At 42.6% G+C, this 24,880-nt stretch overlaps 1 protein-coding gene across 1 annotated transcript; it reads left to right on the forward strand.

The window, feature by feature from the left end:
• Nucleotides 1-1,008: 1,008 nt before the first annotated feature.
• On the forward strand, nucleotides 1,009-24,535 carry LOC311506678 (xylosyltransferase 1-like; the record flags this gene model as incomplete). The annotated part of the gene is made up of 11 exons (XM_084570729.1): nucleotides 1,009-1,290; nucleotides 9,779-10,331; nucleotides 11,834-12,003; nucleotides 12,386-12,588; nucleotides 15,602-15,682; nucleotides 15,873-16,089; nucleotides 16,292-16,468; nucleotides 18,693-18,961; nucleotides 20,715-20,910; nucleotides 21,707-22,043; nucleotides 23,273-24,535. The coding sequence occupies 11 exons, from the start codon at nucleotides 1,009-1,011 to the stop codon at nucleotides 23,593-23,595; spliced, it is 2,808 nt and encodes a 935-aa protein (XP_084426855.1). The 3' UTR covers nucleotides 23,596-24,535.
• Nucleotides 24,536-24,880: the final 345 nt, after the last annotated feature.

The raw sequence follows: 24,880 nt of genomic DNA on the forward strand, positions 1-24,880 counted from the left end.
GTTGAAATTACATTGCAGTACTACTCAGTAGTTTGTACGGGCTTATAGGCATGCTTGACAATGTAGACCTCTACAGGCTAGACAACCCCACCCTGACTGCCATTAGGTATCAGGATGAAATCCTTGGACCAATTGTAAGACCCTATATGCTGGTGCAGTGGGTCCTGGGTTCCTCTTGGTGCACAACAATGGCATGGCCTCATGTGGCAAAAGTATTCAGGTAGGATGAAGGAATTGATACCAATGTATTGCCCACATGCTCACCTGAACTAAATCCAACAGAACATCTCCTCAGACTGTCCAGGAGCTCAGTGATGCCCTGGTCCAGATCTGGGAGGAGATACCCCAGGACACCATCCATTGTCCATTGAGTGCCATTTTGAGTTGCCGCATTAAAGTTTCATTGCTCACTTTGATTTCTGGGGTATCTTTTTAATTCAGCCCTCTGAATGATGCAGCAGTTCCTAACACATTACCCAGTCCACACCAGTATATACAGCATGATTATTTTTTTCTAAATGAGATCTAATGTGATCTGAAGTGTTCCTTTAATGTTTTTTGAGCGGTGTATGTATTTGAGATGCTTAATTAGTCGTCCAGAGCTTTAATTTTCTGATCAACTCATGATTCCAGCTGCAGATTGCTGTTGTTTTCCGGGTCCTTCTATTTTAGAGATCAGAAGAAGGTCTGCCCCTGAGGCTGATCCCGGGGCTGTAGAAACGTGGGCTCCGGCCCTGCAGGGACGACAAAATAAATGCTTTCTCTGAACTGTTGACTCGTTAATGGCCACATGAGGGCCTCTGTGTCCTCTCCACCGCCTCCAAACCTCTCTCCTCATTTCGAGCCTGTGCCAAATTCCCTCCTCCTCCTCCCTCTCCCTCCTCCTCCTCTCTGCCTGCCAGTAGCCCCGCTCAGGCCGCGGAGGGAAGCATTTACACCCCGCTGGCGGCGTTTAGCGGATGGGGCTCGTAGTGTCTGCTTGAACCGGAGGGAGGGAGGAGGAGAAAGATGAACGGTAACCCGTGTGCCCGCAGGCTGGCCCGGCGCTCCAAGTCCGCCCTGCTGGTCGCCGCTCTGGCCGTCCTGCTGGTCCAGACTCTCATCGTGTGGAACTTCAGCAGCCTGGACTCTACCAACGGGGACGGAGGCGCCAGGAGCCGGGACAAGAGAGAGGACAGGAACGGGGGGCTCAACAAAGCCGACAGGGAGAACCCGCGGAGGGGGCTGCAGAAGAAGGGCGACCCGCCGCCGCCGCTTGGAAAGGCGGCTGTACGACACAAGCTGCAGGCGGTGAGTTTGATTGATACGTGCCTTATATGCTGCATTAATCAGATTTTTTACACATGTGTCTCCGACTTCGACTGGAAAATAAGCGTCTGTCCCCGAGGGAAGCCGCATGGCAGCGACGGGGAAGATGCTGCTGAGTGGCTGCAGCTGCTGCCTGTTGTTTTGGCTTGTGCATCAACAGTGTTGCCCGCTTGCGTCTGTTACACGGAGAGATGGCTCTCTAGGCCAAACTTCATTCCAAAATCTGTCAATTTAAGGTCTCGATTAATCTGCAGGTAAAACAGCAGTCAGTTCTAATTAGCGACAAATTGTGTCCTGAGTTTGTATGTAAATACATCCTACGTCTGCTATCAGCAGTTCAAAAATTATAACTTAAAGGTTTTTTAGCAGTTTTAACCTGTTTCCAGTCACACTAAATAGCCACAGTTAGAATTAACAAACACATACTGATGTCTGCTTTATTAATTATTGACACTATCCATGCTGAATTAAAGAGCAATGCAGATATTTTAACACTATATCTTCAGCAATGTTCTCCAACATAGATCTGTTTGTCAACAACCAAGGCAACATACAAACAGACGATTTGTTAATGTAGTTTGGTGTGACATTTCTCCTCTCCAGCATTTTGCTCTTAGAAGGTTTTTATTACGTTTACTTTTAAATGTCAACATACTTTTATGGACTCCTTCACTGTAGCTTTTTACATAAAAGTCATCCTGCACAAAAGAGCGCCGGTTATAGTCACACACTAATTTATGATTGTAAATTAGCCTGCTCTAATTGTAGACTGTAAAAAATTCATTGATATTTACAAGGAGGCTGAAGTTAAAACTCTTCTGTGTTTTGTGTCCACTTCATTCAAGGCAGCTTACAATTGCCAGATTTGTTTATGGGCTTTGGTGTGGCAATTCTCTAAACAGAGCTTCTCGCTTCTAGAATGTACTTTTTGTTTATTTTAATGAGAAACTTCAACTTATTTTTTATGATTCCCTTCATTCTAAATTTTTACCCACATTTTAACTTTTCTTGTTTAAGTAATTTTGCACAAAATGGGTCATTTAAATGGTTAAAATCATTCAAACCTAACACTTTGTTCAGTGTTTGTCCATTCATGGTTTGATTTCCAGCTCTAGCTCATGTGTGCATCCTTTTGAAATTTGCCAATTTCTACCTGTTGAGATCTGCAAGAGATTTAGGCTGTGTTATTATGAAAAACCACATCGCGATCCAGGTGTTCTCACACATTGTTAAGACATGCACGTACTGTACATATGTTGTATGTATGTGTGTGTGTGAAAGAGAGGGAAAAACATCGGTTGTAATGGAGGGATCCGCTTTTACGTCCTTTCATTACAGTTACCGGATGCCCTGTGATCTTCCCTCGGTGTGTTCTGACAGTTATTGGCTTTTAAAACTGTGGAGATACATGCCAGTGCTTATTATAGGACGAGTGTTTTGGAGGTGAAAAGAGAGAGGAAGAAGAGAGAGGAAAACTGGATGAAATGAAACAAAGGCAGTCATGAATAAGTGCTAACTGAGTCGTTAGAAAGATGTGAAGACGTGGCTGAGCAGTTCAGTCAGAGGAGTGTGTTATTAGTCAGTGAAGACCGACAGGACAGGAGGCTGTGTACGCCGTGTGTGTTGTGTTTGGATGTAGAGCGTGGCCTGTGTTCATGAAGCTCTGCAGAGGAACATCTTGGTCTCAGGTGCGTCAGAATTGTATGAATGGAAATGAACAACTAGTGTTTGATGGGGGAGGTGAATGAAGGCTGAGAAGTTTGTTTCATGTCATTGGGAGTTGGTTTTTAGGTACTGATTAGCCAAAAAATCATTTGTTCATACTGGTTTGCTCACTGGCTTTCTTACAATTGTCTGATATTAAGTTAAAGCGCTTTACCTGAAGGCAATGATGGTTGAACTATTTTTTTCTCTTTTATAACTATTTTCCCTTCTATTGTAAATAAACACAATTTCCTCCATATAGGCTTTGAAACAAAAGTTCTGTTTTGGAAAGTTGATCTGGAGTCTCTCTGTTGGGAACTGGTTATGCTCCGGCAATGATCTGCCCAGCCAATCAAATTGTTTTGGGCGGGGATTGTGCAACGATGGACAGAAGAGTAACAGCGAGTAGTAATACCTGACATCTGAGCGCCGTGGAGTTGAATTTGTTGACACCAAAATGGCTCTCATTGGTTGTAGGACTGTCCACTTGCTTGCAGAAGTATTTTACTCTGTATCAGCCCCGTAATGAAATCCAAATGGCGTGCTATTGTTGAGTATATTGAATGTATTTTGGTATATTTCGCAAATTAAATTAAAGCCACGTAAGTTTGGGAATAATACATAAGAAAGCTCATCAAGATGTAGCAACCTATCACTTTCCACATAGATAACTTCCAGCATTCAGGGCTGCCTGATGCCCTGGCGTCATAAACTAGATGTGTGTGGGTGTGTTTATTGGCAGGAAGAAGCATCCTATTTCCAATAAAAGATCATTTGAAAGGAACTCAATAATACTGAAACAACCCCCACGTAAAGGCTGTGTGTGTAGTTGTATCTTTGTGTGGTCCAGTTTGAGTTTCTCAGCTTTTGCAAGTGAGGACATATCGGTTGGTCCTTCAGAAGGCTGTTTGTGGGTTAACCTTTAGTTTTGTTGGGTTAAAGTTGGGTTAAACTAGAAAGAAGCAGAACATGTTGTTTGACTCTGTCAGAGAATCAAAGTGTTGATATCTGATCGTATCGACTTATCTTCCTGATTAATTCTAGAGTTTTTAAGAATTTATTAATCAAACGAAATAAAATTAACATGGCACTCTTAAATTTTGAACTCACCAAAACGAAGTGGTTTGAGGTTCTAACCTGTAAATATTTGTTGGTTTTCTTTGTTCTCTGTGACACTAAGCTTGATATCTTTTGGGTTTTTGAGTGTTTGTCGTCAGAGAAAACAATCTGGCATATCCTGGTTAATTGAGCCAGAATAATCATGTTAATGGAAACCCACTAGGAAGCTTGTCCTCACAATTAGAGAGATAGAACGATGTCTATCCCCTCAAACGTTTGATGAATGTGAGAGCTGTGCTGCTGTGGCGCCATCCATGACTCCAATGAGCACGCTGAGCTGGGGATCAGCAGTCAGTACTCTAGGTCCTGCGGTACGACAGACACAGACACACCTATAAACACTCCCCTCCGGCCGTCAATTTGCTCAAAAGCCAAACACTAATGGTATTTTACGTTAGCATAACATGAATGTGAGTACTGTGGAAGCTGCAGCAGTTAAACAGAAACGCACACACACAGAGTGCTGACTGTGTGTGTCGCAGGGGATTCTCATCCTAACAGCCAGGTCAGATCAGATTAGGGGATTGGTTTGGATCAGGTTTCTCTGATGGGATTTATACTTTATAATCTTGTTTAGATTCTTTGATAATCCCCAAATTCTCTGTGTATGCGTTCTTATACTTACTAGTTTTTACAAACCGAGAGTCAGAGCACTTATGGTACTGAGAGCCATGAGTGTTTGGGATAAAGCAGTGTCCATGACTTTGGTCCAGGCTGATCTGTTGGGTCAACTGTCATAAAAGTGAGAGAAAATGTGTCTTAAATGTGTTTGACTCAGAGTCAGACTTTTGCCTCAAATCGTCAAGAACGGGAGAGTGATATTATCAATTATGCAAGCGCTGAAGAATGGTTAGCGCAGATGTATCACCGCATCACATTCAGGGACCAGATGAGATTCAAATGACAGGGTGGTTATATCTGGGCTGAAACTCCCTGAATGGACTGGTTTAGTTTTTGGAGCTTCTTGGAGAACCAGTTACTCTGTGGATTTATAATGTCTCAGTGTCTGCTGATTCTAAACGTAATCCCAGAATGACTCCTTAATGTTTAGACCTAGACTGTATGTTTTATGTTTTATCTGCAACTGACAGTTAGGACTTAGCTCCTGAGTCTATGTTGTTGAGACCAGGACTCTGGTTTTAGACTAGTTTGCCCCAGGTTACTGACTTTGACTCCATGTGGTTGAGATCAGGACTGATGATGGAGGCAGTCATCCACAAGTCTGCAGGAGTCATTGTTTCTCTAGTGGATGTCTGCTTCTGTTTTCCTGCTATAGAGGGAATTTGGGGCAATTCTGATGTGATGAACAAAAATCTAAAATGCTAATTAAAGGTTTGGTTTACATGTTTTAAATCGAGACTGCAGGTCAACAGAGTACCGCCAAATCTGGAATGAACACAAACCCTCTTGATGTGTGTTGATATTTATCAAAGTAATGATCTCTTGCTTCTGTCACACTTAGTGATTTAGCATGACGGATTGATGTTAAAACCATAAATCTGCTTTATGTTTTTTTTCTATTCTCTTTGACATAATTCTTACTAAATCTGGCGTAGATGGACTTAAATCCCTGGTATAATCCCGATTGGTCCTGCGGGTGCTGGGGCTGTTTCAGCCAGGTTTTGCAGCACCGTCTCAACCCCCTTATAATAGTCCATTTAGCTTACTTTCTGTCCATCTGGCTCTGTTTTTCCTTTGTTTCACCAGCTTGGTCTTCCACCAGCTCTCTGTTCTTCTTCCTTCATTTTCTTTTGGAGAGGATGCTCCTCTGATTTTTCTCTTAGCAGAGCACCTCACACTTCAAATGAAGCTGCCATTCAGTTTGACGTGCAAATGACAGCACCTGCTTTTTTCTTTATCTGCTCCTGAGATAATGAGGCGTTGAGATCATAATCGGTGTTGATCAGGTATTTTTAAGAAAGGGTCTCTCTGCTTCATAGCATGAGATCGTTTGTCTCTGCCTAGTCTGTCATATCTGTTTGAATATGTTATTGTTTATGGGTGCTTTGAGCGGGTTTTCATATTAGATTTATTCCATCAAGAAGAATTTATCATCACCTCCAAGACTAAGGATGTATTGAATCCAGAGGTTTGGTTATCGTTACCAGCATTGAAAGCTGTCAATACCAAATTTGTAAGCTTAAATGTTAGATATGACATCAATCTTAATGTCTGTGAAGTAACATCTATAGGATCGAGGTGGTAACATTTCAGGAACTGAGCAGAGGTCTTGGTAGAGGTCTATCCATTTTCCATCTGCATCAATATTAAAAACAACAGGAAATATCGGAAACCTTCCAAAATAAAAGTATTCACTTGAGCCACACACAATTTTACAGGATGTTAAATGTTCCATTTGTGGGATTGCAGGTTTAAAAAATTCTCACACAGCATTTCCCAACGTTTTTGGCTTCCTGCATGGATTTGTAAACACGGAAAAATCAAGGCTGTTTTTCTTTAAAACCTGCAAAGCTTTTACTGCGTACAGTCTGCAAAGTATACAGAGTACAAACACACCTACACAAGTTTCTGATTAATGCACAACCAGAGCTGTGTACAGATGCAGCGTGCAGTGAAAGAGCTCTTTATTGCTTCGTATGAAGGCGTTTTACCATCTTTCTGTCACTTATTACAGTTTATAATTACTGATGACAGCCTCTCTCCCCTACAGCTTTCTCTCTGTGGTGGAGGCAGTGCTGAATTGACAATTTGTCTAAAGAGTACTTTATAGAGAATTAAATGCTCAAAATGAAAATAAACCCACCGTAAGTTTGAATGTATGATTCTTCATCCAATATCAAATCTTGGAAAGGCCTTTTGCTTTTCTTATATTGGCCGTTATATTGCTCCAGCGATGCAGCGCCTCATATTGGACAGGACTGTCCGCGGTTAAAACAATCTCAACTCACTCAACTTCTTTGCTTGAATTTGCGTGAGTACAACTTTTTTCTTTTTTTCCAAAACGTATGCTTCGTTTGAGGTGTTACCTCTGTGAAGGGATTTTTCCCTTCCCTTCGCTGACGTTAGCTTGTGAGAAGGATTATTACGTATGTTTGCTCCAAAGATGGTATTTATTTTTATTGCAATATTGGCGGAGGATGAGCTTGTCTCAGGCCACGAGACTTTGCCAAAAATGTGCCTTCCAGCTTTGAGAAATTCTATTAGCGCTTTGTGTGATCCAGCAATAAACAGCCAGCACAGATACTCAATTTTTTGCCGGACGAACAAAAGGAAATGGTCCATCTGTTGGGGAGGGTTTTCAGCTGCAGATTAATATCCACAACGGATGCTGTATTTATTTACTGATTGACTTAAAACTCAACAAACCAACAGCGAATGATTCCAAGTAGCAAATTAAAATATACAAGATTTGTATAGGAATAAAACAGTAAAAGAATCGGACGTAATGATGAAGCAGTGCTGTCCCAGATTTATCAATGTCTCTGTTTTCAAAGGGTTTCAGACTCATCATACGTGTTAGAAGGATACATTCACTTTTGGTTTCAGTCCGCATATGAAATTTGTTGGAATAAAGATAAGAGAGATGGAATTTGAAATTGGCAATGTTTATATAAATTCTATCCTGGTGTAGCTAGACTCTTTTCTTACCAGCATATAAGTCTGGTAATGCGCCATTTGGATTTCATTAAGGGATGCGTTTCAACCAATGCAGAGAAAAAAGTTGGATAGTCCTACAGCCAATGGCGCTCAGATGACATGTATGAATACGTTGCTGTTACTCTTCTGTCCAACTCTATAAATCCTGCCCAAATGATTTGATTGGCCCAGCGCCTTTGCTGGATCGTGTTTAGTTCCCAATGGAGCGACTTCAGACCAACTTTCCTCCACAAAACCGTTGTGGGTGGGCGAAGTTTGGACTGGCTTCCAGGCTACAACACTGCAGAAACCCCAGAAGAGGGTCTGAAATGTCAGAATTTTCTCTTTTTTCACTGAACAGCTAAATAATTTTGCAAAGAAACGTTCGTCAGGTTACATAAACACAGCACCACAGAATACACGAGTGTGATCAACGTTATTGTCACACAAACTGCCAGCATTTTAAAATCCTCGTCGGTGTGAATGTGGCCTGTAATCAACAGATGTCAGAGCAACGGGTCTCTCTCCTCCCACTCTTCCTCTCTCTCCTCTAACCTCCATTAATGTCTCTCGCCCCGGGCGCCCGAGGGAATAGGCTCTCTTGTCTCCTTTCTGTCGCCTTTATGGTGGAGCAGCAGGAGGCTTGAAGGCAGCGAGCACAACTTCAATAAGAACCTGCTGAGGACGGGAGCGGCAGAGAGCAAACTGACTCACACAAGAACACAGCGAGCGAGAAAGCAATGACTCAGTCCCTGTGTGTGTGCATGAGTACAAAGAATGATGTCTTTGTAGGTAAGCGGTGGTATTTTAGCTGTGGCCGGTCTCCATGGAATGCGCGGCCTTCTGGGAAAAAGCGCACGGCTTTTCTCTTTAGAGAGACCTGTGAAGGGGAGACGTATGCTATTCTGATGCAAAAATTACAGCGAGAATTGCCCTGGGACATTTTCCGGAGAGTCTGCAAGTCGAGAAAACCCTTAAAACATTCATTCACCTTCCTTTAAAAACAAGGTGTCTGACATTTCAGTTACAACCTCCTTGAATATTTAATATACTTTATAGGTTAATCCTCCTGTCAGTTTGTGTGCTGCTTATCTGTGTCCAGGTATGAATGGATTATGAGCCAAGAGGTCCCCGAGTCTAAACAAGCAAAAATCATTATACCTCTCCTATGTTAGACCCCCAGACTGACCGAGATGTTTAACCATTTTTTTCTGTGTGTTTTTTGTCTCTCTGTGTCCACTTTGCATCTACTATGTGGTGGTTTTGTCAATAACTGGCAGATATTGGTCAAGATAAACACATTTTACACGAAGTGGAACACAAACCTCCAGGTCAGACATTCGGTTTTTAATGCCACTATTACACAGGCTCCCAGAATAGAAGAATAAATCCTCAGTATGTTAATTCGGTCCGCGGCGTGTGTGAGCCGTTTATCTGCTCCTGTACACTGGAGATTTTATTCCCGGTTTCGTAATGTTACGCTCACAACAATAGCCGGCGAACAGAAAATCTGCACGGCGGTTCTGCACATACGCACATTCCTCTAAGCTGATATTGCAGATGAGATAATGAAAGGTTGTCTGAGGAGCAGGTGGCAAGAGCTGATATTACCGCCTTTGGATCGTGTGCATGCACACTCCGAAACGCACCCTCTATCCCTGGAAAAGACAGATATATGGGGAGATCTGTGGGATTAAAATACTCATGGAGGTCATGTGGCTTTGCTGCTGAAACGCACACACACATCACCAATGGGCTCTGATAGGCAGGGATGGATTATGACACAATGGGCCCTGGTGCACAGCCAAGTAAAAACTCCCCTTGCCTTTAGAGGAAGAAGAACCCCAGACCGAAACTAATTTTCAATTTGAATGGTTTAATGGGTAATGTCCACAAGAAATAAAAGAGCTCTCATGCCTTGTGAGAATCTCTTAGAGGCTATTTGTTTATCCTGAGGGGAACATGAATGTCAGTAGTTTTTGTGATAGTTCATGTTCATGTTTGGTGAAAAGTTGCCATATTTGAGTGTTATTTTTCTTGTCCCCCGCAGGATGTGTACCACTCCCACCGCCCTAAAGAGAAACTTCGCCTGGACAGCAACAATAATGAAAACTCCGTCCCCAAAGACTTTGACACCATCGACAGTAACAGCAACCTGGGAGCGCGACTGCAACGTCAGCGACTGTCGGTCGGCAACGCCAAACACAAGCTGGATAAGTCCCAAGCTCAGAGCGTGCTGGGAAAATCTGCCAACGAGGTCCTCAAGTACCCTCCTGTCCAACCCAGAGTAGTGGGTCACAATCACAACCGCACCCACATCCGCAAAGCCCACCCCAAGCTGCCGACCGCCCCGGCGCCGGCCCAGGGCTCCAATCAGGATCCCCCGTTCTACCAGACGAAGAAGCCGGCGTCCCTTGCGATGCCGCCCGGTCTGGGGTCGAGGAAGGAGCAGTTGCAGTGTGAGATCAGCGGGAAAGAGGCCATTTCGGCTCTGTCGAGAGCAAAGACCCGCGAGTGTCGGCAGCAGATAGTGGAGGTCTACTGCAAGCACAAAGAGAGAGCGCTGATGCCTGAGAAAGTGCCTCGATACTGTCCCGTGGACGGTGAGAAAAGTAAAAAAAAAAGTGAAAACCCAAGTGTATTTTCTGCAACAAACTGATTATATATTCTTAATATTTGCCATCTTTCTTGCAGTGTAATTGGTAGAAAAACACACATGATTAAATTTAGATTACACTTTACTCAATTTAAATATTAGCAGCTAAGCTTTTTTGTTAGTTGGTCCAACTATAGTCTTAGACATTTAAATTACAGTCAGGGCCGTTCCTGGGGCACACGAGCTTTAGCTGTTTTCCTGCAGGACACAGTCTTCTCTGAAAATCGGAGGTCTGTATTTCCACCCGTATGAGCACGCAGCATTTTTTTTTTTTTAACATATTTTAAATGTATGATTTTAGGACTGAAATATCCCTTTGTGTTAACATAGTGTTTCTGTCTGTCAGCAAATGAATGGGTGACAGATTGAAAGACAGAAAGAACCTAGATGATCAAATGTTCGCTTTGAAGTGGCAGATTGCGGAAAGTCAAAGATTTTCTTTTCTTCCAAATTTACCCCTTGAGGAACATTTTTAACCGAGCACGTGCCGTTGATGTAAAGAGGCATCCCTGTGGTTGCCAGTTCTATTTTCAGAGACGTGAAGCATGAATGGACACAGCTCGTATGATACTCAACCAGCTTGATTACACCCTAATTAAACAAGCAGTTTGTAGTCTTATTTTTAGAAAGGCTGACTAATGATTTACTCGTAGTCTTGCTCTCAGAACCACCCAGGGCCGCTTGAGGTTTAATTTATATGATTATAGGTTGCTTTGATGATGCAGTAGTCATTATATCCACAGACTGAAGCTGGGCAGGAGTTTGGTTTAAGTTTGACGGACATGTGTTCTGTCTTTTAAGGAGAGCTGTGCGCTTCCCTGGGCGTACACGACCTCCAACGCTCTGTCTGTGTCCGAATGAGCCGTGTGATTACAGTCATTTCCCCTCAAACTCCAATGCCAGCATGTCCCACAGCCCAGAGAGGTCACTAATTAGGCCAAGCAGGCCTCGACCCGCGGCATCTTTAGAATGAGCGTGATGATGGAGAAACATTAGGCTGTCAGATGGTTTGTATATACAAGAGGCGTATTTAACTCTGCCAGCCCAGACGGAGTGATTCCAGGAAAGGCGGAAGTGAAAATGGAGAGCCGGAGTAAAGAATGGGGTCAAAAAGTGACCTCAAAACCTAGAAATATGTAATGTCGGCTAATACCGGCTAGTTATAAAGAAATACACCACAATTGGACTGCAATGCTTATTTTAACTAACAAAAACTAATAATTTTATCTTATAAAAGTCAGACATAATCAAAAAAACTTTAAAGTTATAATTTCCTGGGACTCACTGTGGTTTCCAGTTGCATTTTGGGAAAGGGGTAACAAAACTGATTATCCTTTAGCTCCCCACCCTCCAGACATGTCCACGCTCTTGGGTGCTCACATGACCTGTAACTACATTTAAATCTTGTTACGCCTCCCCATTGAATCAGCTGACCACCTCTCTGTCCAGGTAAGGCTAACGTGAATGTACAGTGGGATGAAGGTGCCTCAGACGCTGCTACTCCTCCTGTACGGATTGCCTTCGTCCTGGTCATCCACGGCCGAGCCTCGCGTCAGTTCCAGCGTCTCTTCAAGGCTATCTTCCACACGTCGCACTACTACTACATCCACGTAGACCAGGTGAGATCACGGATGTGTATTTTATTTAACAGGAGCAGAAGGAATTGGGTAGGAAAGTGGGTCTTTGACCTGCTCTTAGGTCAAAGCGATAAGCGGATATGCTGAACTTTTCCTAGGCAGGATTATAGATACAGATGTCACCGTCTTGTTATTGTAAACTGAGCAGAAAAAGTCTTCCCTTCCTCATAAAACTCTTGAATATCTCATTTTAAGTGGTTTAAATAATTTCTTTCAGTCTTCTTCTTCCCTGCCACTGTTGGTATATGTGTTAGCATGTAACTGCCAACTGTAGATCAGTAAAACGTACAACAATTACTCCTTGAGCGTGTGGATCAGACAAACAAAACTACCATCACTACTAAATTATCCTTCTCCTTCTCAGAGGTCCAACTACCTCCACAGAGAGGTGCTGTCCCTGGCTAGCCGCTACCCAAATGTCAGAGTGACTCCTTGGAGGATGTCCACCATCTGGGGTGGGGCCAGTCTATTGACCATGTACCTACGCAGCATGGAGGACCTCCTCAAAATGACTGACTGGTCCTGGGACTTCTTCATCAATCTCAGCGCTGCTGACTACCCCATCAGGTGAGAGACTGGATAGAAGAGTCAACGATTACTTAGCCAACTGTTTCCACCTGGTGTTAAATGTGCTCTTGCTGGATTCGACTCAACAGTCCAGGCTGATCACAATATGTAAATCTGTTCAAGTTGTCAGGCAGAAGTTAGGTTAGGTTTTTTCTCAGGATGTGGTGCTTCTGTAAAGATAGGAGATCTGATTACAAGGCTCACCAACTTCAAATGTGGTCTGACTGACTGAATTTTAGATGGAAGAAAAGATAGATTCACAAGAATCATCACAGATGTGTTTAAAATAGACTCAGTATTTATAAAAAATCATGTGCCGTAATGCCAGGTCTGAAACATTCCCTCCATTGTGCTCAGAATAAACGACTGCAAACGAATGTAGAAGGTTTACCGATCATGTTATTGATTTGTTAAAGCACTGTGTCGGCTAACAGCCACTAACGAGTGCCCTTACAATCCTGCTTTCCTTGTTTGGTTTGTTTAAAGTCTTATGGATCAAGTTAGCAATAAACCACAAGTGCATCCACTCAGAGTGGAGTCTATATCTTTGAAGGCTTTCTTGTAATGGCTTTCTTGCTTCCTGGGGATTTGAGGAGATCTGTTTGGTTGAAGGAAGAGCTTGGCTGTGGTTAGCGGAGATACTGAGCGATGATTCAGTCACTGCTGCTGCACTAAGAATGATAAGAGCTTATAAACAGAGGCTTGTGGGGGATTAGATCAGTCTCCGGTTTGGCTCACAGCTCATCAGTGCGTTTTAACTGGTGATGTTGCGACGCTGTTGTAACGCAACAATTTCCCTCGCGGAATCAATAAAGTATATCTATCTATCCATCTATTCTTGAAGACAGATGAGGTCCAGCTGGTTCAGTCATATATGGTTGAGTTTAATTAGGCCGATTTCTTTATGCCAATCTGATAGAGACGTCTTTTTATTCAAGGTAACATGAGACCAAACATCAAATACACACTGGAGCACAATACGGGAGCACAACCCTGCAGATTCACTGATCCTGGCATTTAAAATGAGAGTTAGAGGTGACTAAAGGTTGTTCAAACTTTATTGGTACACTGCTGAGTAGCTTAGGTCATCGTTTAACCCATACACACTAAAACATCGAGCCAGCGTTTTCAGATTTACACACTCTGGAGTTTGGACAGTGGCTTGAAACGGCTTTCGGACACAGTAAACTTTATTTGCCTGATTAAAATCTCAAAGGCCTGATCGGACGTCTTTTGCTAAAGCCGGTGTTTATCCATTCTGATTAAATATGTTCATCTTTAGGCCTTTCTTTCATTTTTCCATGCTTGAGAGTGAGAGACAAGAACACACACACACACATCTGGTCTCTATTGTTAAAAGCGACCGTCCGAACATGCTTCCAGCTAAAATCCATAACACAGCCGCAGCATTAGCGCCACGCCACCCATCAATAGCTGTGACGTCATTAAGGCACATGGAGTATGAGTCAATGGAACACTGTGTGATGGCAGCTCTGTTGCTATCTGTCAGTAATAGGAGGTCACACGCGCTTTCTTTTTTAGTCAGACACGTCAAGAAGTCATCATTCATCAGTTCAGTTCAAAAGGATATGTGTTGCTTGGAGCTTAGCAAAATAGAGTTTCAGTGACGTGAGGATGAAGACGTGCAGCCTCGCAGAATATTCTTTTAGCAGCTAGTCTTTAAGTATCCATGGCCTAAATGCTGCTATAACAACTGTGATGATCATCATTTACATAACTAAATCTTAGCTGACAAGCATCTTAAATGAATTGTAACCAGTTCTAGGTAAAGTAGATGCAAAGACACAACAGCAACACAGACATGCTCACAAATGCGCACATGCACGCCTGCGGGTTCGTCTTAACGACTGTAATCAAATGCAATCAAAGCGATCTGTCTGCCTGGTGTCCTGTCTGCTCTTCAGGCTCGACCCGTGCGCTCACGGTTCGCCATGCGCCCAGGGAGTGGCTGTCTGAGTGTGTTGCCTCCGCTTCAGGCCACACACCGAAGCCGCTTCCCCTCTGCTGAGAGAGGAAGCTAAATAAACCGGTCCAGCTGTCCCAAACAACGAGTTACATGGATGCACTCCGATTCCCCTAAATGGAAGATTGTTTTGCTTTGTTTACAACGAGAGATGCGTCGTTAAAAAATGTAATCGTAATGTAACCGTATCCTGCTTAGACGTGTGTCCATTAAAGGGCAAACTCTGCTGAGCAAATGAAATGTGGATGATTGCACAAGTCCAGGTTTGATGGTATTTTTCTTATGCTTGTGGGCAAACACAGAGTTTATAAAGCTTATAAGTTTATAAAGAGAAAATTATACGATAGAAACCAACAAACTAAATCAGGCTGTCTCTGTATCTTCTGTGTCTGTCCTGGCTGACTGTGGACCTGGTTGGTTTCAAACATGATTTTGGGCTCTGTTTAAATGTTTACAATGGTTTTCATATGGGTTTGCTTTTGTTTGGGATTTTGTTATATTGGTTTTGGGCTGGATTTAATCTGCTTTTCAACTGGGTTTAGAAAGATTTTTGACTTTTAAGTTTTGAAATTGCTTTACAGTGATATTGGACCAGCATTTGGGGCTGAATTTAGATATCTTTTCAAATGCATTTACTGGTTTTAGACAGGTTTTGAACCCGATTTTGAATTGGTTCAGATGGGTTTTGGATTTGGTTTAAGACTGGTTTAGGATCTGGATTTGGATTTGATTCTGGACTAGTATGGCATTTGGTTTGGGGCTGATGTTGGACTGGGCTTAGACAACTTTGTGATCTGTTTAGGGACAGATTTTGTGCTTGTGTTCAGTAACATTAAGGAAAGACATTGTTGGTAGCCAGGCCAAAATAAAGATCAGACCTGATTTAAAGATTAGGAAAGTCAAATCTTACCACAATTTAGAGCATAAAGCTGGAAGTGCATTTGTTTTTATGACCCACATCTCCTGATCAGGGTGAGTCTGTCTGATTGCTGTCAGAGTTGAGGACTAACAGCTGTCTTCTCTCTTCAGGACCAATGAACAGCTGGTGGCTTTCCTGTCCAAATACCGCAACATGAACTTCATCAAATCTCATGGCAGAGACAATGCACGGTCAGTTGGTCACCATATTCTTTCATTATCTTCAGCTTTTCCTTTTGTTCTTATGATGAAGATGGTGATGCAGTGTTATTTGTTCTTAGTTTGCAACAGAATACTTAAAGAAAGAGGGAGACGACAAAAAAACGGGAAATATGGGCCTAAAAGTCTTGCAGATTGAATGATCTCTCCTGTGTCCTCTCAGCTTCATCCGTAAGCAGGGTCTGGACCGCCTCTTCTACGAGTGCGACACCCACATGTGGCGTCTTGGAGACCGTAAGATCCCAGAAGGCATCGCCGTGGATGGAGGCTCTGACTGGTTCCTGCTCAACAGGCCCTTTGTGGATTATGTAGTGAACTCCAGGGACGAGCTGGTCAGCAGCATGAAGCGCTTCTACACGTACACTCTGCTGCCTGCCGAGGTACCCGACACATACCCGTACTCAAATAGAATTCATTCTACATAGATAGACAATATACAAAGAAGCTGGATATTAGCTGTGTTTAGAGGCATGAAACGCCCCCTAAAACCTAAAAGGAATCAATAAAAATAAAACATTCGTGTTAAAGCTGGAAGACAAAAATGAAGAATCTCTTTCTTTCTGTACTTCCTCCCACCTCCAGTCGTTTTTCCACACCGTGCTGGAGAACAGCGCCCACTGCGAGACCATGGTGGACAACAACCTGAGGCTCACCAACTGGAACCGCAAACTGGGCTGTAAGTGCCAGTACAAGCACATTGTGGACTGGTGCGGCTGCTCACCAAATGACTTCAAGCCCTCAGATCTGCCGCGCTTCCAGGTGAGATCCTGTATTTAATGTTTGCCTTTAATGAAAACGAGTTTTTCTGTTCCCACTTTAAATCTTAATTCAACACTTGAAGGATCTTCTGAGCCAATCAGAGTCCAGTTTGAAGCTCATACGAGCCTCCAGTGCAGAAAAAAAAAATGACTCTTCAGTAAAGCAGGACGCATTCATAGATCCTAGATCCTTCTACAAGGAGGACATGTAATTACGGCTCCGTGGTGACAGCCGTGGTCGCAGTTTTTAGGTTGCCTGTCTGACCCATATTGTGAACATGATATCTCTCTTGAATTCAATTTAAGTCACAAAAAAATAAATGACAGTATATAAAGACTATGTGGGAGTGTTGTTCACCTCATGGGGCTCAGCTAGAACGTCTCCACGTCAATCCTTCACCCTTTCCGTCAGTCCATCTTATCCTCTCTGAGCTGTGGGTGAACCAGAATAGCTTCACTTTCACAAATTAGCAGTGCTGCTTTTACCTCGAGCAGGCGGTCCTTGGCTCCCTGTAACGACAGACCTGAGCGCAGTGACTGTGGCCGCTGATGGTTTCTATATGGAGAGCTGATCCTGGAAACGGCTTTATATTTGAGGCAGCGAGTATATTTAGAGCTTTGTAGCTCGTTGCCGTCGAGGTTTCCAAGGTTGTCATTATTATAATGTCGGGGTTCGCCCACTCCGACGGCAACTCAGTCCTGAATGTAAAGGTCAGGGACACATGTACAGATTTTACAGTACGATATGCACTTTATTAAATTTTTATTAAAAACCTGTGGAGACGCAGTGATTTGAACACACTGCAGTGTGAATAATGAAAAATAATTATTTGTGATTAAAGGACATTATCTTTTGATACAGTAGCATTTCACAAACTGCTTTAGATTTATTTAAAAAATGATTCATATGTTAATTATAATAAAAAATACTGCAACTCTACTTTACACTACTTTCCACACAATTTTTAGGCTTTAAATCAACCGGGAACAGTTCTGATAATAAATGTTTAAGACAAAAATGCAAAACCTGGGAAATGCTTTTGAATAGCAATCTGTAAACAACCAAAAAAAAATAAACCACAGGTTAAAATTTGCTTAATAATGACTAAATAAGGTAGGGGAATCAGAGTACAGAACATACAGTAAAGTCAGATCTTATCATCAGTGAAACAACAAAAATCCTCTGTGACTCTGAAACTGCTGGTTTCCACTATTGTCTTAACACACCCAGAATAACTGAATATGGAAATCCACTGCAGGCTACCCAGCTTCTCATTAGGTTGGGGTTTGCTGGTTTGCTGGCGCTGCCGGAGCCCAACCAAATGGTGTGGTGAGGTCACACCCTCCCGATGATGTCATAAGCCACGCCCCTTCCTTCCTGCACACCCTGCCATGTTCTCAGACATGTATTTATGTTTTTATAAATACATAATAAGAAGAAAAACTCTATGTTTGACTTTCTTATGTATATATAGATTGTATTATTTTACATCCAGCTCGGAGGCAGTATAAAATTTGTTGTTGCAGCAGGTTGTCAGTAAAGGTTTTTTTCTTCACTGCTCCTTCAGGAAAGAGGAGAGCCATTCACCTCTCCTTTGATATCCCAGCATGCTGTCAAACCTTGCTGGCCATAGACCTGTCAGTGTGTGTGTGTACATGTACACCTATCCCTCCCAGGACTACTTTGAGTTTTAGAGCCTGGGAATGACAAAATTATTTGAAAGTGAGGAAACTTCCCGTCATGACAGACGTTACAAGTGCTGGTTTCTAGTTTCCAGGCCTGATTTTAGGGTTTGGGTTTGAATCGGGCCTGGGAATGCACCATATTAACGTGTGTGTCGCCAGGAATTTGGCTGTGGCTGCTACAGTATCACACGGTTTGGATCAAGCGTGAGATGTTGCACGATTCTCTGAGGTTGTTTTAATGTATTCTTTGGTAAAGATCAGTGTTTATGTGGGTCTGAGGGATGTAAACATAGGATAGTGAGTGAGACAGCATGATTCATGAAGTAGTTCTGGGAAGGCTTAACCTTTTGCAGAAGTCTATTCTTTCTACTGGGACTTTAATTTACGCTCTAAACGCTTTGATAATCCTTTTCGTTTTTGTGACATCAAGCCGTTTGTTGTATGTGTTGTCCTACTTCTTTACTAATGTTTTGTTAAAAATGTGATTAGTACAACTTTTAATCGCCCTTCTTTGTCTCCTTCTGTCGCCCTTACAACAGCAAGCGTCCAGACCAACTTTCTTCGCCCGTAAGTTTGAGGCCAGTGTCAGTCAGGAGATCATCAGCCAGCTGGACACGTACCTGTTCGGAGCATATGCCTCAGGCACCCCGGGCCTTCAGGCTTACTGGGAAAACATCTATGAGCATGAGACGGACAGTCCCAGCAGCCTTTCAGACTCCACGCTCAGCCACTACCACGCTTTTTCTCGTATGGGACTGTTGCGCGCCGCCGGCTCACTCCAGGGACATCCCAACGACAACAGCTGCAGGTACAAACAGAGATATGTGCTAAGAGAGATTGGATTTGGTGTGACACAGTCCGTCCATGCTTTAGTCCTAGTGGCCAACAGCAGTACTAAAAACAGTAAACGTTTCTCCTGTACACCAAAAACTCACAATCCCTCCATTTAATGTTATTTTTCGAAGAGGAAACACATTCAAATTTGTGATTTTAATTTATTTAACCAGGTCATTTCAAGAGTGTTATAGGCCTGTGTACGTCTTAGTAGTTTTTTAAAAAAAGCAAAAACACAAAGTGCTAAACAAATAAATTTACCTTTCGTCCTTTAATGTATGAAAAAGGAAAACAAAGCGAACTAAACGAGAAAACAGACGTCATTTGATTAATTTAAAACTGGAAGTTTTTGTAAGTGAAGAACAACTATGAATAAACTGTTTACAGCATGTTTTTTTTCTGTTTGTAAAAACAGACCACCGACGTGACTCAGATTTAATTTTAGATTTAATGACACAGGTATGGCATCTGAAGTTATCTCTGAGCGCTTGTCTGCTCAATATGGAGACACACAAGGTTTTTCCACAAGAAACATATGAAATTTTGTGCTGAACATGTCCCGGGTTGTCGTAATTATACATGCCTTGGTGAGAGCAGTGTAAATTCCAGATGTTGGCTACTTCCAGTTTCATTGAAGGAACATACGCCTGTTTTAATGAAAGAAAAAAAGTAGAAAGAAAATTAAGTCTAATATAAACTTTCTCACATTTGTTTTTCCAGTTAACGGTTTTGTTTTAAAAGCAAACATGAAATACTAAAAAGTGCACGGACCGTTATTGCAATAACAAACAACATGTTACAAAATGGAGACGATGTCAGTATCATTTCACCAGCTGTGAGTGCAATAAGCTGACTGAAGCTAGAAGTCATTTAGTAGTAGGTAGGGTCAGTAAATTGTAACAGCACAGCTCCTGTCTGTGGGGAACGATGCAATGTGTCTTTCCAACGCTCTCACCACTGCTGGTGTTTGTGCAGTCCAAATTAACTGTGAAGATAAGGAGAGTTTGTCCTGGGGTACAATCAGGCCTCAGTTTCGGGGCAGGCTGGATTTTTCCAGCTGTGTGTGTGTGTTGGGTGGAGACCCGCTGTACGTACAAGGAGGTACTTGTTGCGGGAGTTTGGATGGGGATTGGTGGCTGGCATGGGTGGGGGCAGCATTATGGGAAGTGTGTGTGTTTGTGTGTGTGTGTGTGTGTGTGTGTGTGAGTGAGAGAGAGAGAAAGAGGGGAGGTAAAAAAATAACTAAAGTGTTTCCTTCAACCTGTGATTTCAGTCCCTCCACAGTGACTTTATTCTTAAATTATTTCATGTATAATTCCAGTTTATTTCAGTCTGGTGTACTTCCTGGTTTGTCTCTATGGGTCAGCTCCTTTGTAGAGATTAGAGGAAGCAGGCGCAACATGTTGCATGTTACATGCACATTTGATATGTTTTACAAGGCTAGGGATAGCTTTCTATTTATTCCGTTGATGCTTTAATGGGTTGCAGCAAATAAAACAACAAGTCTGTATTGTTAATCCTGTGGCAATGATTAGCATCTGAATCAAATTTCACAGTGATCCATCCAGAAGTTGTTGAGATATTTGTGCTGTGACAGACTGACCTCACTCTACTAACGGCTAAAATAACCGATGCTTTGTGTTAAATGACAACACAGAGAGCTAACATTCATTTTCAGTTGTATCCACATCGTTGCAGACATGACCTAAACACTGTGCGTTTCTCAGGTACGTACCCATGAGCCACCCGGTGTCCGTGCACCTCTACTTCCTGTCAGACCAGTTCCAGGGATACCTGGTGCGTCATGAGGCCACTAACCGAGCCTCCACCCAGCTGGAGAACCTGGAGACCTGGGTGACACCCAAAGACCACTTCACCCTGGCCAGCCCGCCACACCCCTCCAACAGGCTCCAGCATGTCCAGGTCAGAGACAGACACACACACATTTGTTCTTACATCATTGACAGGAGTCTCAATATGTTCCCAGGACCTGGACACAAACATGAATCTTAAACTCGAGTCTGACCTCTTTCTACACTCACAGCTGATTTATACCCGAGTTTACATTCTTTATTTACAGCTCAGTTACTTCTTGTGTAAACGTACCAGGACTATGGTTAATGGCTTAAATATAAGATGATACAAGGATGATACAAGAAATACAAGTCTAATTTCAGAAAAAGATAATACACTTTACTGTTAACTAAAGGGACCAGGTGGCATTACCATTGCTCAACAGATATTACCTTGAACTGTGTGTCCTTTGTTAGGCTGAAATAAATCTGTCAAACCTCATATTGTAGATGGCTCAAAAATGTTTCCAAGCCTATAACTGATTTAGATATGCAGGGTTTAATCTAACAGCAGGCGTTCACTTTCTATATTCTGATATAATTGGATTTATTTATTAGTATATTGTCACACTTGTAATTACTATGAATTGTGAATGTATGTTTAATTTATTTTCTGCCGTAACAATGGCTGGTGTAAGTCAGGAAAACCTCCACATCACTTCAGGGTCATAGATGTAGTCACATTGTTGTGGAAAACAAATTTAAAAAAAAAAGAAAAAGCACCTACAGAAGAGAGACAGTATGTAATAAAGTAATTTATTACCATAGACTCCTTGCATTTAATCTTACGATATCGGTTTTCCAGTGTCTAGAAAGTATTTATGCTTCTATTCCTAAAGAGTCCAATCTGACCTTCTCCTCCTCAGGTCGGGACAGACTGGGATCCCAAGGAGCGTCTCTTCAGGAACTGGGGGGGCCTGCTGGGACCCGAAGACGAGCCGGTGGCAGTTCAGCGCTGGAGCCGTAGCCAGAGCAACCTGACTGCCACCATAGTGTGGATCGACCCCACCAACGTTATCGCTGCCACCTACGACATCCTGGTGGACGCTTCGGCAGAGGTCACACACTACCGGCCCCCGCTCACCTCACCTTTGAGGCCTGGCGTTTGGACACTGAGGGTGCTGCATCACTGGAATCCACTGGGCCAGACCAGCTTCATCGTAGCCCCTCTAGAGTTTCACCGACAACAGCCCATTCAGCAAGGTAGGCGACCCAAACACTGCCAACATGTACACAAAGAAATAACAGTGCTTGCCCTCTTGTCTGCCAGATGTAGGTGGACTCCTGAGTTAGATATCTTGTGGTGTTCCATGTGGGTGGTAGTAAGGCAGAGGGGAAGCAGAGCACATCTGGAGTGTGGAGTGAGGCTGGTTCTGTTTGAATGGGACATGGAACAACACAGGAGAGTTAACTCCTCAGATAAGGGTTTGATAGTCCACCTACATCTGAAGGACAAAGGATGAGGATTGGATGAGGCCTCACAGGACAACTGAAGAGTTTCTGAAGGATCTCCTGAGTCAATCCAACCCTTGATATCCTTCATATCATCACATAATTACTGAAGTACTAATGACTAACAGTAACATTACCTTTAAAATGTTGCACTAGTGGTTGTTTAGGTTTTGTAGAAAGTCCACAGGACCAAGCCATCTCTACCTGTAAGGAGATAATGAAATGTTATGTTATATCACGTATCCACTCATAGTTAACTCAATATATAAAATATATTACTTACTAATTACCACAAACTTCAGAAACTTGAAACACCTGTTCAAATGATATTCAAGATCTTCAGAGAGGTCACTGTAGTTCAGAAGTCAATAGCAGATAATAGCCAATACTTAAATTACACAGAGCAGAGCCCCCCCCCCCCGTCACAGCTGTCAACACCATGCATACATATATTTATAGTGCTGGTATCCAGTCGCTCTCTCATGCACACACAGGGTCACCTCTGTCTGAATTAGCCTCCCCCGGGTTACTGTTTGATTTGTTTGACCTCCCCTGGCCATGTGTGGCTGTACAGGGGATAGCTACAGGACTAAGTAAAGCCTGGTGCATGAATAGAGGTTTTATTGGATGATGCTATGAAGTTAAAAGGTGACACAGTAATGTGATCTGATGTTTTTGCAAGTATAACTGGTGCCCGCGTGTTTAAATACCACCTACTCAACCAGAATCGTTGCCAACTAGTCTCGCCATATGGATGAAAAAGAAATTACACATTTAAACCAAGTTATATTTCAGCTATAATATAAAATAACTGTATTTTTTAATTCTGTGTTTATAGTGGTTCTAATCCTAAATATAAGCAACTGATTTTGTATCTTAATTTTTAACTGAAAGGTGTTTTTTGTTGTGAAGTTTTTTTATATTTCACTTCTGAGACTTTTAAGTTTAATCTGTCCTGACCTGTTGTGTTTGGGATGCAGAGGATGCTCTACGGCTGCACGGGGGTCCAGCTAGGAACTCCTACATGGAGCAGAGTTTCCACGGCCTCAATCCAGTGCTGCGTCTGCCAGTGAGCCTGGGCGCCGTGGAGGAGGCCGAGGCAAACGCTGGCCTGACGGGGGCGCCGCTGCGTCGCTGGTTTGACGGGTTGCTGGAGGGCCACTGGTCGGCCTCAGACATCTGCTCGATGGGCCCCAGCGCCTGTCCCGTCATGCAACGCTGCCAACGTACCGCATGGAGCTCCGTCAGCCCGGACCCTAAATCTGAACTAGCCCCACCCAGAGAGGACGGACGAATCAGGTAGCAGTAGGCCAGACTTAGGAATGACGAGAGGATGGAGGAGGGAAACAAATGAAGGAAGGCATGGGGCTGATGTCCCATTTGTGTCGGCTATTTATTTATTTATAGTTTGAGTGAAAGAGAAGGACAGATGGACGTTCAGAGAAAATGGTGGAAAGAGGTGGAACGGATTCAAATGCTGAGGAAAATATTCTCTTTCGGTCTGCTCTCACTTTTATTTGGGACTACAAAGTTGTGTGTGTGAGTGAATGAAAGAATGTGTGTTGAAGGAGTGTCAGATGAACTCTATACCTCTTTGTTGGTCAAGTGTCCCCAACTAAGGGCATGCTTTAAATGGTCTCAAGCTTAAAATGGACGTGGTTGCTCATTTTTAGGCTCATTGTTTAAAGAAACACAAAGAAATTCAGACACGATTTCAACAGACAAAATCTGCCATTGATTCTGTCTGGAGCAGAACCAAAAAACAGACAAAAGAAATGAAAAGACGAATAAAGGGATGATACACTCACCAAGGTGCCATCGTTTGCGGCCATAGCTGCTGTGTTTCTGTGATTTCAGGTGTCGTCGTCACATGCCTAATAACAGAAGAGTAACTGGATTAGTTAGATGTGGTACATCTTCAAACAGAATTAATTATCCTCAATATCCTGGATGTTCATTTGAACCTAGCCAATCTAATTTGATCAATTCTGAAAGGAGAGCATTCCCAGGCAACAATTAATAATTCATTCATCAGTGAAATTAGAAGATTTGTGGAGGCCATTGAGGCAGCCGACACAAACTAGAATTATTTAATTTACATTAAAGTCAACAGCTTAGACTTGATATCAAATGTTCTCAAGATTTTGTCGTGAGAAGGGAAATACATTTCTGTGTACCGCTTCAGTATTTGGGCGTCTTGTTTGTAAACATTACAGGAAGACTATATAATTCTTCAGACATAATAGGCCTAAAAACATTATCAGCAACCACAGATGTTCTCACACAGGGCGGGTTTGTGTGAGGGAAAATTCTGATGTATAAATATATTTAATTCCTTTAATTTGTTTTAATAGTACTGACTGTTGGAGAGTGGTGGAAGAAGATTATTTACTTAAGTGAAAACCTATGACAATACAAAAAAGGCTGGTTGGCTAACTAATTAAATAACTTTTTAGAGTGACTATTGCTCAAAGGAAAAAAATCTAGATTGTTAGATGTAATCACACACAGTATTTTCTGTACTGTCCGAAAACAAAATAGCTTTTGGACTTTTCTCCATCACTAATTTTATTTAGTTGTAAAACATA

The sequence above is a fragment of the Chelon labrosus genome (assembly GCF_963514085.1).
Source record: "Chelon labrosus genome assembly, chromosome: 21".
Lineage (NCBI taxonomy): Eukaryota > Metazoa > Chordata > Actinopteri > Mugiliformes > Mugilidae > Chelon > Chelon labrosus.